General features: G+C 48.8%; 9 protein-coding genes across 9 annotated transcripts; 3 read left to right on the top strand and 6 right to left on the bottom strand.

Annotated features, from left to right (window-relative positions):
• Positions 1 to 1,114: 1,114 nt before the first annotated feature.
• On the top strand, positions 1,115 to 2,766 carry ONS95_013836 (uncharacterized protein; the record flags this gene model as incomplete). Its single annotated transcript, XM_058507485.1, has 3 exons — positions 1,115 to 1,282; positions 1,328 to 1,714; positions 1,774 to 2,766. The coding sequence occupies 3 exons, from the start codon at positions 1,115 to 1,117 to the stop codon at positions 2,764 to 2,766; spliced, it is 1,548 nt and encodes a 515-aa protein (XP_058356654.1).
• A 325-nt stretch (positions 2,767 to 3,091) lies between these two features.
• Positions 3,092 to 3,918, bottom strand: ONS95_013835 (uncharacterized protein; the record flags this gene model as incomplete). The annotated part of the gene is made up of 2 exons (XM_058507484.1): positions 3,092 to 3,439; positions 3,508 to 3,918. The coding sequence occupies 2 exons, from the start codon at positions 3,916 to 3,918 to the stop codon at positions 3,092 to 3,094; spliced, it is 759 nt and encodes a 252-aa protein (XP_058356653.1).
• A 441-nt stretch (positions 3,919 to 4,359) lies between these two features.
• Positions 4,360 to 5,921, bottom strand: ONS95_013834 (uncharacterized protein; the record flags this gene model as incomplete). The annotated part of the gene is made up of 3 exons (XM_058507483.1): positions 4,360 to 4,686; positions 4,766 to 5,591; positions 5,653 to 5,921. 3 exons carry the CDS (start codon positions 5,919 to 5,921, stop codon positions 4,360 to 4,362), a joined length of 1,422 nt encoding a protein of 473 aa, XP_058356652.1.
• Positions 5,922 to 6,708: 787 nt separating this feature from the next.
• ONS95_013833 (uncharacterized protein) lies at positions 6,709 to 6,933 on the bottom strand (the record flags this gene model as incomplete). Its single annotated transcript, XM_058507482.1, has 1 exon — positions 6,709 to 6,933. The coding sequence occupies one exon, from the start codon at positions 6,931 to 6,933 to the stop codon at positions 6,709 to 6,711; it is 225 nt and encodes a 74-aa protein (XP_058356651.1).
• A 784-nt stretch (positions 6,934 to 7,717) lies between these two features.
• On the bottom strand, positions 7,718 to 8,396 carry ONS95_013832 (uncharacterized protein; the record flags this gene model as incomplete). The annotated part of the gene is made up of 2 exons (XM_058507481.1): positions 7,718 to 7,883; positions 7,936 to 8,396. The coding sequence occupies 2 exons, from the start codon at positions 8,394 to 8,396 to the stop codon at positions 7,718 to 7,720; spliced, it is 627 nt and encodes a 208-aa protein (XP_058356650.1).
• Positions 8,397 to 9,099: 703 nt separating this feature from the next.
• ONS95_013831 (uncharacterized protein) lies at positions 9,100 to 9,700 on the top strand (the record flags this gene model as incomplete). The annotated part of the gene is made up of 2 exons (XM_058507480.1): positions 9,100 to 9,265; positions 9,450 to 9,700. The coding sequence occupies 2 exons, from the start codon at positions 9,100 to 9,102 to the stop codon at positions 9,698 to 9,700; spliced, it is 417 nt and encodes a 138-aa protein (XP_058356649.1).
• A 244-nt stretch (positions 9,701 to 9,944) lies between these two features.
• On the bottom strand, positions 9,945 to 10,487 carry ONS95_013830 (uncharacterized protein; the record flags this gene model as incomplete). The annotated part of the gene is made up of 1 exon (XM_058507479.1): positions 9,945 to 10,487. One exon carries the CDS (start codon positions 10,485 to 10,487, stop codon positions 9,945 to 9,947), a length of 543 nt encoding a protein of 180 aa, XP_058356648.1.
• A 90-nt stretch (positions 10,488 to 10,577) lies between these two features.
• On the bottom strand, positions 10,578 to 11,364 carry ONS95_013829 (uncharacterized protein). Its single transcript, XM_058507478.1, has one exon. It carries the CDS (start codon positions 11,208 to 11,210, stop codon positions 10,797 to 10,799), a length of 414 nt encoding a protein of 137 aa, XP_058356647.1. The 5' UTR covers positions 11,211 to 11,364; the 3' UTR covers positions 10,578 to 10,796.
• A 2,067-nt stretch (positions 11,365 to 13,431) lies between these two features.
• ONS95_013828 (uncharacterized protein) lies at positions 13,432 to 14,682 on the top strand (the record flags this gene model as incomplete). Its single annotated transcript, XM_058507477.1, has 3 exons — positions 13,432 to 13,919; positions 13,971 to 14,065; positions 14,132 to 14,682. 3 exons carry the CDS (start codon positions 13,432 to 13,434, stop codon positions 14,680 to 14,682), a joined length of 1,134 nt encoding a protein of 377 aa, XP_058356646.1.
• Positions 14,683 to 14,842: the final 160 nt, after the last annotated feature.

Genomic DNA, 14,842 nt, shown 5'->3' with positions numbered 1-14,842 from the left:
GATACAATATTATTATTCCGCCGGCTGAGTGGTGACAATTGGAACCGTTGGCGCTTGCTTGCTCGTGCGCAGCGTTACTGTATCCTGGTCATGGCGTCCTCTAAGACCACCACCACCACCACCACCACCACCAAGCAGAACTTCTGGGGCTGGCTCTTCGACCACGCTGCGATCCTACATCAGGTCCCCAACTCGCCTTAAGAATGTGGCGTGCGCCCTGTCGCCTCTCCAGCTGCACGATTATCGTCGTTGATACTGTAGCTTGCAGTTTCCAAGAATGGCCATTCCATTAAAGAGAAAAACACGATTCATGACCTACCGTCGCTCACACTCATTCGAAGATGAACGGGAGTTCGTTTGTTCTTTGATGCGAACCATGAGCAGGATCTACACCTCCAAGCTTTCATGTTTCTTGCGTTGAGCGTCGGTTTTGATGCAGCATCGTTCAGGCCGACATGTTTTCCTTGCGACCACAGGACCGAAGATTGGTGCCTGTGTGTCTGCGGATACGGAGTTCAAGAACCACAAATATCGAGCCTGGCCATGACGGAAACGACTGCTCATTAGCTCATTCGAAGCCGATCTCTCTTCGGGTAAGTACAATAGAATGGGAGACAGTGCCTCGAGTCTGTTGTTTCAAGTCAGGGCCCGGCTGGGTGTTTACCTCTTCTCTGCATCTCGTCCAGGCTGCCTCAGTATCATGTGTACGCCAGAGAGAGAGAGGGAGCGGGCGGACTGATTATATCGAAGAATTCATCTGATGAGACAATTTGGACCCTCGGTCAAAATTCCCAAAGGAGCAGCTGAAGCTTCAACAATGTCGCTTTGCGGCGGCGAGACGACCCATGAATTGCGGATATCGGAGTTCAAGATGTCCAGGTCTTATTATTGGCCAACTCCACATGAAAGTCCTGGATACGAAGGATTTATGGATCTTATCTCGATATCTGATTGTTTGATTGAATGTGAGCAATCATCTGGAGTATCTCTGTGGGTCAGCTTGATTAGGCAGGTCGTTTTTCAACTCCTTAATATCTCTCGGGTTTCTCTCTCTTCGTACCAGATAAAGATGAAGCCCATAGTTTGTCTACAGATGATATAGCTCCTAGACTCAATGGCTTCGACATTTCACGAAAATAAGTTCCTCGAGGACGGCGAGTTGCCAAATTCAATCCCATTGAAAGACCAAGATCATCTACGGGAAACACACATTTCAAAAGATGTCGAGAAATGCAACTGTATAGCAGCAAACGGTGAAAAAGAAGAAGAAGAAGAAGAATCGGTAGCGTTATCCATGGACTTGGTAGACATGACTGATCAGCCTCAGGTCACCTGGGATGGGGAAGACGATCCGAACAACCCATACAACTGGCCAAACTCCCGCAAATACACCATGACTGCACTCATGTCCCTTGGCGGACTCGTATCAACATCATCAACAAGTATGATGGCCCCGGCATTGTCCCAAATCAGCAAAGATCTGGTGATCAGCGATTCAGAGACGCAGTTGACGTTGTCGATTTATCTACTGGCATTTGTATTCGGCCCAATGATTATCGGACCTCTCTCTGAACTATATGGGAGAAAGAAGTTGTGGATTCTCTGTCATTGCTGGTACATTATTTGGAATGCACTTGCTCCTGTTGGGAATTCGAGTGGAATGATGGTAGCTGGCCGCTTCTTATCTGGCTTTGGTGGAAGTGTCTCGATATCGGCAAGTTAACAGATCCCTTTGGAACATTCTCGGATTTACTCTAATGAGTTCTCTATTAGATAGCAGGACCCACAATGGCAGATATGTTCAAAGCCGACCAGCGAGGAAAGTCGTACGCGCTCGTTACATTCGCACCTTATCTCGGAGCTGCAATTGGACCTCTAGTTGGCGGGGGACTGACCCAGGCAGCAGGATGGCCATGGTTATTCTGGGTGGTCTCAATTTTTGACACCGTACTCACCACGATTTTCACCATTCTCGCGCGAGAACCGTACGCACCTGTTCTCCTCGCCAGAAAGTCAAAACAACTCCGAAGGTCAACAGGCCGAGACTACCGTACGAAATTCGAGCGCAGTCATCCCAAAATCGGCCAGAAGCTGAGAGTGAGCATGATGCGGCCTGTCAAGCTCTTCTTCACTAGTCCTACTATTCTCATCCTCGGTCTTCTCACTTCGTACAGCTTCGCCGTCTATATCATCGCCCTGACGACATTCTCGACGATGTGGCAGGAGGAGTACGGATTATCGAAGACTGAAAGCAGTTTGCACTACATCGCCATAGCTATTGGTTCGACAATTGGCTCTCAGGTCACTGGTCCCCTCATTGACATCGTTTGGGCCCAACTCAAGAAGAAAAACAACGGTGCAACAGCCCCAGAATACCGCGTCCCCATGATGATACCGGGAATCGTGCTGATGCCTTTTGGTCTTTTATTGTACGGATGGGGCGTAGAGAAACATCTGCACTGGATTCTCGTTGACTTTGGAGCCGCCCTGATGAGCGGCGGCATGATGTCTTCCAGCAGTGCGATGTTTGCATATCTTATCGATGAGTTCGCGCTACACTCTGCGAGCTCTAATGCTGCTTGCAGAATCCTGTCGAACATTTTCGCTTTTGGATTTCCGATTTTTGCACCAAGTCTATATGGGAAGTTGGGGTATGGGTGGGGTAACAGCATGTTGGCGTTTCTGTATATCGGGTTGGCATTTCCAGCTCCTTGGATAATGTGGAGGTGGGGCGCGAAGATAAGAGCTATTGGAAGACCGCAGTGATCGTAGTGAGCTCAGAGCTGGAGGTCAGGGGCTTGAAGGTCCTCGCTTAACGTGGTAGGGTTGACAACACAGGGTTGAATTGGCAAATATCCTGGGCTCTTTATACGAGTCATCCAAAACAGCAAGGCAATACAGCATTGGACAAAACTTCTATCATTGTCCATTGGAAAGATAATGGAACTATCAGTTTATTTATTTGGTCTTTTCACAGCACATACCGCTTTTCTTGAGAGAAGGGTCAGTGGACTGAAAGAAAACGAGACTTGAATCAGTAGTTTCTGGATTGTCAGATTCAACATTTTCAACAACTCCGACGTCATATTAGTTACATATTTTCACCAGCAACGCTTCTCAACCAAGTCACCGTCTCGTCGACCTTGCTTAAGAACGGACTATGTGAACTCATCACCCTAGTAATATCCATGGTCGCCCCCTCCTTCTTACAAGCATCAACCATAGCCTCCTGCACCGACGGCGGAATTGCTTTGTCATCTTCACAGATCAGATAGCTACTCGGAATCTCCTTCCACGAGCAACGGTCCGTCCCCAAGAACTTCGTCGCATACGAATGCGGAGCGAGTTTAGCAGCCCATGATTCGGCTTCTGCACTCGGAAGATCATGGTAGAAAAGAGGGATAGGACCTGGTGGACCAAAAGGAGTGACCCAAGGCTTCTACTTGTGGCGTGAGCGCCTCCTAATAACTGACAAACTTCAAGGTGATTCAACACAAGCAGACATACCTCGACGATATAAAACGGCGGCTCTTCCCCACCAAAAGCCTGAAGCAAGCCCACGCCCTCCATAGGCACAAAAGCAGCGATATAAGCCAATCTCACCACACCTCCCTTCTTCCCCTCCTGCTCCCGTGACTTCTTGCTCAGCCCTTCAAGCGCACCACCGACGATGATCCCGCTCCAGGAATGGCTGACGACGATGACATCTTTTCCTGTATCGGCTTGGGAGCGCACGGCGGTGTTGAGAGCGTCAATGTCGGGCTGTAGGGTGGTGACTGCGGGCTGAGCGACGACTGCTTGGAGGGGTAGAGCTTGGCTGGAGTAGCCGTGGGTGCTGAGTTTGGATATCACGGCATCGTAAACAGAGGGGATGTGCCAAGCGCCGGGAAGGAAGACGAATACTGGTTTGGATGACATTGTGAATATTTGATGTTCTTGAAGACTTCCCTGGTAGATTTTTGAGTAATCTTGAAGATACTGTCAATGGAAAGCCTCAGGGATTAAATAATCAGTTGATGTCAGATCATACTCGAGGCTTGAGAAGTGGCTGATTATTAGGTCGGCTTGTTCCGCATAGCTGCCTCAATTTACGTAAGAGTTCAGCCGCCATACGTTGATTTCTCACTGCAGTAAAATCTGACAGGATCAGAATCTAGTAGTGCAATTATGCTGAGTTTCGTGACAACTCGTAGATTGTCCTTGACCAGTAGTTGTGCCTGAACGCGGTATGCCGTGATCTGCGGATAACCTCAGGCCGAGCACTAAACGTTGACTTCTATCTCAGCCGATGGCAAAGACATCTGATAACTCGTTTCGTGGCTTGAAGTGCCATCTCCACCGTCCCAGAGTTCGTTCATATCAGGTCGTCGAACTCTCACCCGCTCCTCTGCCGCCCCTCTCTCTCCCGCTGCCACCACCCATCTCCTCCATGTCCATGCTCTCGCTAGATATGTCAACAAGCATATTGCCACTCGTGTTTCCGTTCTCAAGTCCATTGCCATTACTCTTATGTTTTCCAGTAAACTCCGCATCGATGTCCTCCAGACTTCTCCCCCTCGTCTCAGGCATCCAGAACACGCAAACTATGGTTGTGAGCAGTGCAGCGCTTCCAAATAAAAAATAGACACCGAATGACGAGTTGGCCAGAAAAATTGGCGTGGTGAATGCTATGATCCAGTTCACGACCTATAATTATTAGCTACGTCACCTCTGACCGGTCATGCAAGAACGGTAAGAAGGCAGGGAAATGGCAAAGAAAACCTACCCAGTTCGCACTCAGCGCCAGACTACTCGCACCAGCCCTCGTCTTGGGACTTTGAATCTCAGAAACATAAACTCTGAAGCAGACCCCCCAAGTCCCACTGAACACCATAGCAAACACATATATCAACACGACAACCACCCATCTCGCTGTTCCCCTATCAGAGTGCACGCTACCACTTGCATACAACGCACCCATGACGAACATACAAGCTGCCTGAACTAGCCCACCAAAAATAGTCGATGTTGCTCTTCCCCAGCGATCAGCGAGCAGGAAGGCCGGGATCGTGACAAGCAAGATGAGCAGTGCAGAGATACCCGAAGCGAGAAACGAAGCGGTGGAAGACGAGAGCCCGGCAGAGGCAAATAGTAGAGGAGCGTAATATAATACGCCATCTATACCACTCGCTTGCTGAGCGCCCATGAGGAAAACGCCGAGTCCTGTCTGCCTTCTGGCCTTCTTGCTGAAAACAGCTAAGATGTCTTTCATTTTCACCGGGGGTGGCAGGGCACTGTCTTGTCGCTCCTCAATCTTCTCGCGCTCCGTAGAGGCGATTCCTAACATATCCCAGATGAGGAGCGCTTCCTTGTGGCGGCCACGTGCTGTCAACCACCGTGGTGATTCAGGGAGGAGAATTAGCGTGCTGATTGTGAAGGCACAAGCGAGGACTGATTGTAGGGCGAAAGGAATTCGCCAGGAGGCCGATGAAGCGATGTTCACGGTACCGTAGCAAATGAAATATCCTGCGCAGACTCCAACGGTGATTAGGAATTGTGGAATGAACGCTAGTGTGCCTCTGGATTGAGGAGGTGAGATTTCCGTGATGTATCTACCAAGTTAGCAAGGAATGGTTGAAGCTTCTTGGAGGGAAGAGAAATTTTGATACATACACTACCAAAGTGCTCAAGAATAGCCCCTCACCTATCCCTTTGACTGCCCGTCCAGCAAGTAGCACACCCAGATGCACACTCGCTGCTTCAATTCCACCACCAAGCGCAAAGATGGCAGCGCCACAAGCAATACCTCTCAGTCTCCCAATTGAGTTGGCGAGATGTCCCCCGAAGAAGGAACTTATGGCAGCCGGAATGAGGATCATAGAAATTGTGAGGCCATGTACGGTGGATGATAGATGGCCAAAGGTCTTTTCGAATTGAGCCATCGTTGTGAGCGGACCAATTGTACCTGTATCCAGCCCGGATGGACATGAGCTTGACATCGAGAACCGAGGCGAGAAGCACTTACCCGAACAGAGCGCCCCCAACGGAAATGAGGATAGAGGCTTGAACATACTTCGGCGGATGAAGCCAGGATAGGCACTTCATTCTGGACTCGATACGCCTACACTCTGCAGTATGGGATAAATGCTCAATAGTGGGTTGAAGCTAAGTCAAAAATGAAACGGAAAATTATGGAAGAGAAGTGCGGAGACTTTTCATTCTCTTGTAGATGAGCCCCTAAAGATCTTTAAACAGGATCTCAAACATGCGGACCGAATGGATTTTCCAACATCTGATTGGCAGATAAGCTTCATCCGCAGCGCAAGTCACGAGAAATCTTTTTTTCCCGCATGTGCTTTAGTTGACATCCACTTTGTGGTGCTGACATAATGAGGTTGATAAGAAGTTGTGAAGCGGAATATGAGATGGAAGGTTATGCGAGCGGTGGGCAAAGAAGAAAATGTGGAGCAGACCGAGCAATAAAGGAAACTTACGCGCCGCTGAATACAAGGCTGGTGATTTACCTGTATATTGACAGACGCACCGTGAGGAGATGAAATACAATTTCGTAAGGGTTTTTCGGCATGGCACACCGATTGAAAATGTCATAGGAGAGACAACTAGGATGGAGATCATTACCTAAATTCAAGCCTGAGGTCTACCTGGGAATGGGAGTCAGGGTTGATCATGTGCCTCAACTCGATCCCTCTTCGGGTTAGATTGAGAACCTCAAGCGAGATGCCAACCTCCATACTCCATCAAGTAGGCTTTGATCTCGATATTGCTAATCTCTTGGATATCTCTGTAAGTGTCCCTTCCAAGGATGTTGTCTCCCTTGACTCTGATACTGTTACCCCTCTCTCCAAGGCCAGTTGGCCATGTAAGAATGGGTTGCTCAACGTATCCGAGAAGTCCAGACCATGATCGTAGCTGCAGGATGCGTTCGAAAATCATACTTGCTGAAGCTTTTCCCACGCCTCCCCCCTGGATTTCGTAAGTTTCAAGGTCATCTGTTGGTAAGCCCCTCCCGCAAAGCAACCTTGGTTTTTATGGAACGTGATGTGGGTGAATGGATGGTGACGAAATACATATGGTCCCTACAGATGGAGACCCCTTCCTTCAATTCGACAACTTAAACCATCTCGAATAGTGCCACACCGTTGGGGAGACTTCAGGCAGGATGAAGCAGGTCGGGACATCACCAGGAAGATCCGCCGAGGACGGGAACTCCTGATCATGATGCCCATTACCCTGCACGCGTGCCACCCTCCGCCAATGGTCTTGCCACCTATTCGAAAGCTCTGGAAAAAACCCTTTGAATGGCATGCAAAAGATATGATGCCATGAGTTTGCGAGCAAGGGGTAATCTGCTCGTTCTGCTGCTGGGACGACGTCAGCCAGGCTGAAGGACAGACCAGTCAAGCGTACGTCGTGACCGATATTGATTGTGAAGTGCTCGAGACGTGGAGTAGTAGCGTCAGAGCTGGGTAAACGTCGGTACTCACGGACCATGAGAGTGGGAGACTGATAGCCAATGTCAATGACATAAGCACGGGCAAGGTGAGGGTATCTTCGAAAAGCTGTTTCCACCCGATGGCACGCGTCGTTGAAAGCCTGCAAGAATGAGACCTCTAGGATTATGCGTTTTTGGCCACACGCCGAGAAAGAGCCGTCAACGATGATTTGATTTTCATTGCGACCAGGGTCCATGTTAGTCGCTCTACGCCAATTGAAGTTATTACATATATAAGAAAGCTTCGGCGATGGCCGCATCTTTGGTAGCCAGACTATCTGCGTATCTCGTCCCACATGCAATGAAAAGACCATTGACGATGGGCATGACGGCTAGGTGTACATCGGACAAAGACATTGCGAGTAAGTATTTATCTCTGAACGGGCGAAAGCTGTAGGGTGCGCGGTCAGAGATGAGGAGCACTAAGGAGCTTGGAGACTTACATATACCGACGCAGGCCTTCGTAAATTTGAGTGGGGAGAGGATGAGGGGGATGAGTCATGCTGTCGAGAACTGAGACGTTGTCTGCTTCTGCAACAAGGACGCCGGCGTAGTCTACTCCATGGCTGCGTACGCGCCGCAGGTATTCGACATCGACCTCCGGTAAGGTAGACAGATGTGTGATTTCGCTGGGAGTAGCTTCGTGGACGTGTAGGTAAGAAGCAAGATTGAGAGGGAACTGGAGAGAAAGCGCAGAGTTTGTCGCACATTCATAAACGGCGGGGTCAGACGTGGTAGAGGGCGCACTGCTGCTTTGCAGTGTTGGTGAAGGGACATGTATCTTGGATGGATCGCTGGTTGCATCTTGAGAGCTTAGAGGGGCGTGAGGTTGAGGGGCAGAGGAGTGGCATGCTTCCTCAACTTTTGGCATATCTGCGTGATTCCATGCTGAGGTAGACATCATGAGCGATCGTATCGTATCGTATCGTATCGTATGTCAGGTTCCGTAGAAGAGACAAAGTAAGGCCGTAGTGCGAAGTTTGCAATAGTAGAGGCCGAGGCCAAGGTCAAGATATGGACGAGGTTGACACTATGAACTAGAGAATGGATGCGGTTAAGCGACCTGTAGGCAGCAGCGGGAGCTTGTTTAGACGCCACGGCCTCGAGACAGCCTATCAGCACGTGCGTCAGGCATCAGGCGTCAGGCACCACAGGTACCTACCTGTATCTGGGTAGGTAGGTATATGTACTTAAGTACTTTAGGCCGAGGCGACCTACTCCTCGGAATCTCAGCTAACAAGGGTGAGGGGACTTGCTCAAGATGACTAGACTGTGGGTATTCTGACACACGAGCATATTCGGGAAGATATGGAATATCATACATATCTAGTGCGAGAGCGGATTCGGAGCGAAAGATGACATCCATCCTTGGATAGGTATGCTTGTAAGAGGGAAACCTGATGCAGTCGCGGCTGCAATGGCTGAATATTGCCTCAGCCACGTATGGGCTTCTCGCCTCCCTCGATCTTTCATCGATTGTCTACCTTCCACTGCTTCATATAGCAGGGTAAGAAGCCTTGAAGGAGCTCCATGATGCCAACATCAAGCAAAAGCTGCTTTCAAATCACCCCTCTGCGCAGAATCAATATGGCATCGTCTCGAAGATCATGGCAGATAAGTATGATGCCTTAGTCACTATACTCTCAGCCGCAACCCCATTTGCTGACGTTCGAGACTATTCCCTTGGAGATCTTCACGTGGAAGCCATCAGTATCGCGATAGTCCTTTCTAGCCCTCTGTCTCGTGGCAGCGTCCACATCACTTACGCCTCGAGTAAGGGCGCTTCTTCCATTGACCCTCCTTACTTGAGCCATGCCCTCGACCTCCGGATGTGTGCACGACAGATACAATACCTTGCACTCCGAATCGCTGCCGCGCCCTTCACATCATTGCTCATTAAGCGCAACAGTCGAATGACAAGACTTAAATCTTGCAAGGACGATATCGGAGTTTTTAGAGGGCATACGACGCACTGTGATCTCCATGTGGTATCCAACTAGCATCTGTGCTATGCTGTCGAAGGAGAAAGGTGGCGTTGTCGATGAGCATTTGAGGGTCTACGGAACTGAGAAGCTCAGAGTTGTTGATGCTAGCGTGATACCACTCATCCCAGAGGCAGATATTCAGAGCAGTGTTTATGCTCTTGCAGAGGGCGCATCGGATCTGATCAAAGAGGGACATAGGCCTTTCTACGATGCGAGCATCTAGCTTAGGCTATTAGCTTACTCCTTTCTCCATCTGTTTCAATTCGGAAGTAGGGAAACCTTTTCCATTTAGGAGAAGTCAACAACATGAGCTGTCGCCGATGCAGTCTTCAAATATCCACACTCCTTACACGATCACTATCCCTCGGTGGGCAAGTAAAATGTCATTGAAGTATGTCGCATAAATTGCATTCCCGTGATCTCAGCAGATCTGCATGTGGCATAGTTCCAATAACCCCTTCCTCGACTCAAACCAGCAGAATGCCCTCAGTTGGATAGAAAAGTTTCCATTGAGCGTCTTCACGTTTGAAGAACCCTACTCTGATAAATGCTCCAGGCTGTACTGATGGCCTCAACACAAGCGCTATAGTAGACGACATTAGGAGAAGCCCAACCTCATCGCCAACAGTAATCTCTGCTGGCTTACTTCGGCATAATGCCAGTGGTACATCCAAGAAGCAGCGTCCCTTCAAGTTTCCTTGCTCGACGATCGCATAGGTACAATTCTGCTCTGGCTTGTCCCGCTGGCTCTGACTTGGCTCCAAGACGGCAGCATAGGGTCCAGCTGTGGCTATTTGTGAATTCCATCCTATCTCACGAGAGTAAAACCCGATTTCCGTGACCCAGGCTGTAGAAAAAGGGCCATGAATCTTCATGGAGGCGCTGAACACTCGGCCTCGAGGATCAATGCCTTCTAATACACTCGAAGCCTCCAAGATCGTCGCAGAAAGCTGATTATCATTCTTGCCTTCTCCAAACTCAGTTTCAACGTGGCGAATTGGGCATTCCATAGAGACCCAGCTCCAACTTGGGCCTCGCCAGGCGGAAGGTCTCCGAGCCATCACCCCGCTCGCGTTGGAGAGATTCGGGCACCAATGTAATGATTCTAGAAGAAGGCTTCTCCACATTCCAGCAAGGTAATCGTCGCATCGACCCGATGTGACTCCCGAAAGGGCAGGCAAACGATCTAGCTCTTGAGTTATCTGAAGTTGAGTGTATGCTTCCACAAGTGCTGTGTATGCCTCAAAGTCCTGCTGGCGCTTTATGGAGGACTCAGGAAGTTTCTTGGATTTTGACACGAGAATCGCGTGTGCTTTACCTCACCGTGTCTCCCACTGAGAACTATTCGCCTTTTCCTCCCAGCCCCTACATTTACATGCCACATGTGATTTGCATTCAAAGTATAGCTCTCCAGACGCGAAATGGATGAGTCGTGGGCTGAGAATTTGCTCCTGAAATACCCAGGCTCGCTTCAGCAGCGGCTCCTTAGGTTTCTTATCTTCGTACAAGCCATGAGGACGCCTCATTAAGACGGTGAAGTTTCTCAAACAAGCGTCTCTGTCGGTTCCTGATATTCGGAATGGTTGCCATATCGCTGGGTTTCGCACTTGCTGCAAATCTGAGTGTACTAGCTTGAGCGGCTCATCTGTACGAAGTCCAAAGAGACCTCGGTCGCCGTTCTCGCCTCTGGATGCCGATATGGTGAGATATGATTTGGTGTATATGTCTGCCATTTTGGAAGCGTGGTATTCCCAGTCTTCTTACTGTCTTGAATGATACAGAGAGAGTCTATCCAAAGATATCGAAAGCCAAGATTCCAGGTAAGTTTTATGGCTTCGTTGAAAGTTCGCGAGAGACTTGATGATGAGATAGACTTCTCCATCTCCGCCTGACTGGAAGAGGTGAGGCTAACATATTTGGTTGTGCCCCAACAGTGACTCAGCGTTAAGTATGTGCCTTGTGCTCTGTTCGACCAAACGAGCCGGACTTTATCTTCTGATATTTCCAAGAGTCGCTTAGGAAGTGGTGATCGTGGCTCGATAAGACAGTCGGGGTGGCACTTCTGACAAGTTTCAATCCATTGTTTGATGAGACTTACTGTTTCCGGGCTAGAAGTATCCTGGATCAAGTGATGAGTAGATGGCAGCTGACCTTTATAACCAGGGTGATCTTGAGCACTGTGTTAGATTGAGATCAAAGAAGTATGAAAATGAGGCAAGGCGTACCAGAGTCTTTGAAATCAAATTCTAGAGTTTCACCACCATGATCATCGAAATGAACCAGAACTTTGTTGGCATTTGAAAGCAGACCGCTCTTGAAAGAAGTTCCGGATAGCTCCATTTGTTCAATTCTAACTTTGTTAGGTGTATACTGGGTTTTAAAGACGAGATCTGCGAAATGCTTAATGCTTCTCTGTAGGACATCACAAGTACCACATCCAGAGACCGCAGCTTCCTCAAGCTCCTGGAGGGTAAAACCGCGCGGTCGCTCTTTGTGTTCGCTTACTTGCTAGCAGTAGCCGCAAGTACTTCGGAAGGTATTGCCACCTGAAATCTCGTATAGTTCTTCTTCATCCATTTCAAAGCTACTTCTGGAGGGTGGCCGCACGACAGGAGCAGCGAGTGAGCTGGGTGAAGGTGTAACTAACAGAGTTACCTGCTTCGGATTGAGACCCAGCTTGCCCATTTTCTGCAAGAGTTCAGGAACAGTACTACCCCCATCGCGATCGAGATGCACGAAGCCGTCTCCTTCGCTTTCAGGACGAGCAAAAAATATCGAGCTCGGATGATTGCGCATGATCCTTCCCGTCTTCGGATCGATGGAATTGCCGTGAAAATCCCTGATTCTGGGATGTTCATGGGTCTCCTTTTCCGGCTCCATACTGTCCACGAATTCGGGTTGAGTAGATTGAAATGTGACGAAAGCCAATACCAAAATTGATATGCACCATCTGAGAACTCTTTGGATGGATAGACTCTGCGAAAACCATTATATCTTTTGCCTGTTTGGTATGTCTCCAGTGTGTCCACAATGTCCAAGATCCAGCTGAATATAAAATCCTGGGCGAAATCTGGAGCTGGATCGGCCCTTGCCGAGACAGAATGACTGGAAATTGCCAAGGCTATTTTAACCAATTCGAGTAAATAGCAGTTCCTTTGTGGTTGCTATCAAAGCTATTATCGGTATCTGGTGGGCTGGCTTGTACGCAAACTCTGATGGCTTGCGTTTCGCCAAGCAGCTGGTCCACGACCAAGCTTCTAGGGCTGAGGACAGTCGCAAAATGCATCCTGCTCCTGATAGCTGATTGAATCTCTTAGTTGCATCCGGGTGATTATATGCTGGGAGTAATTCTTCAACAGCTCGAGAAACGCATCAGTCCGTTTTGAAAAACACAATATGGGCTGCTCCGGTAGTAGAGAAGTGCAGCCAGACATCGCCTTCGATAATCGACAACCACGACCTCTCCATTCTTCTGTCCAGCAGAGGACTCAATAACAGCCTGCCACTATCAAGCATGATAGATTACCAGGACAGCGAGCAGTCCAGCAAATTCCATTACCTAGGCAAGTCGAATCCGCCACGCAAAGTCCATGGCCGAAGCGAGTTTCAATCGGAACCTCTGGTTTAGAAGTCCAGGTCTGGCACCACACAAATTACCAAGATCAATATTTTGGACCGTCTTCGGGATGGGCTTACCTCTCTGATGGCCTGCTTGGAATGAATCAACCAGAAATAATTTTCAGACCGAGACAACCTGCTACTGAACACCCACACGACTTTCCGACATTTCCAATTGAATGGATCCAAGTTGTGTACGAATTCGCTTGCAAGGGAGTCAATCTCGAAGAAGGCCAGATGTGTCAAATTGTTACAGGGCCTTCTATTCGTTTTATCGTTGGCCGTAGCGAGGTGATTCGGAACAAAGATCTTTGGAGCGGAGCAGAAAGGTTGAAAATGCTCATACATGGTTCTCCAGGCTACGATGGAGTATTTGACATTCCCCTGGGATTCAAAATCCCAAGAGCAGCCCATCATGTCATTGGTCTCACTGCTGAAGAAGCAACAGTCGCCTTGGAGTTCGGTCCTACTCGCGTGATCGCTCATTTAGGCGAGTCCGAACGTTGCTTCCCCTCCCCTGTCTGGGCCGACAGAGATCGGAAAAATTGCTGTACGATGGCGGATCAGGCCAATAGTGGACGCTCAAAGTTCAAGCTTGCCCGAATTTATGGTGTTAATGCGCTTCTGGATGGAGGGTTTGATAGTGGAAACATAATTCTGACCCTTCCGCCTGGAGAAAAGAAGATAAGGGCGATCCAAGCAGCTTTCAGGAACTTATCCAAGGACATGATGTTTGGTTTCGACTCATTTATGAGCGAGCGAGCTACTTCAGCATTGACGTGGAGAACTGGTCAGACAGTTCCCAAGGCTTATGGAAAGAGCTCGTAAGGCGTTATCTGTTTTTTCTACTTACTTCGCTGACATCTCTCAAACAGAAGCACAAACCTGTTGAACCTGGCATTTATTGGATTCGTTAATTACACCACTGATCAGAAAAATGACTGTATAATTATTGACGACGGCTACTGTAGTAAGTCTGGCATCTGATTCTTCCCCCTACTTCCCCGAGAAAGTCCTCTACTGATTATTCGAGAAGTGTTTCTACTCCCTGATAGTTGGGCCAAGATACAACAAGCAGTTGCTGCAGTGGAGGACTGCACAATTCCGCTTGGAGGCCAAACTTTCGTTTTGAAGTGGTTAAGACCAATGCTCAAAAGCCCTCACGATCGTCCCGTCTTGGAAAGATTCAAAACAAACGAGCCAGTCATTAAGCCTCTGACCAAATCTCATGTCGAACTTGTGGGCATGACCTTCTTACACGAACCAACACCGACTATTGTCTCCGCTATGGCTATGTGTGAGTACGTGGAACGTATCAGACAGTTATTGTGCGATCTGATGCCGCCGTATCCTCCTCCAGGCATTCGAGAGCCCTGTCAGACATTGACAATTCGCTTGCAATTCCCAACACTTCCTGGCGGCGCACTGGCTACAAAGTGCGACCCCTCGGACGCTGGTGTAGATGCGAATCTGGTATCTAACGCCATGATTCTGGTTCCTTTGGAGTTCAAAGACACACCCCCAGAAGGTGAGCTGGTATATCTCTGCCATGCAGTTTTTGGATTGTGGGGTTACATGGGTCAATAGTGTTCTGCTCCATACCTAGACAGCACACCTGACAGTATGTTGGCAACAATTGCTCATACAGTCATGATGTTATCAATGATTTCTAAGATTTGTGTTTGTTCGAGCTCGCTTCTCTCGCGTGATCATAAGATCACGATTTCGGCTCCGACGTGAGGGGTTT

The sequence above is a fragment of the Cadophora gregata genome, assembly GCF_030347475.1.
Source record: "Cadophora gregata isolate MNR1 chromosome Unknown scaffold_8, whole genome shotgun sequence".
NCBI classification, from domain to species: Eukaryota; Fungi; Ascomycota; class Leotiomycetes; order Helotiales; family Ploettnerulaceae; genus Cadophora; species Cadophora gregata.
The sequence above is the reverse complement of the archived record's forward strand: the minus strand, read 5'-3'. Positions and strand labels throughout refer to the sequence as shown.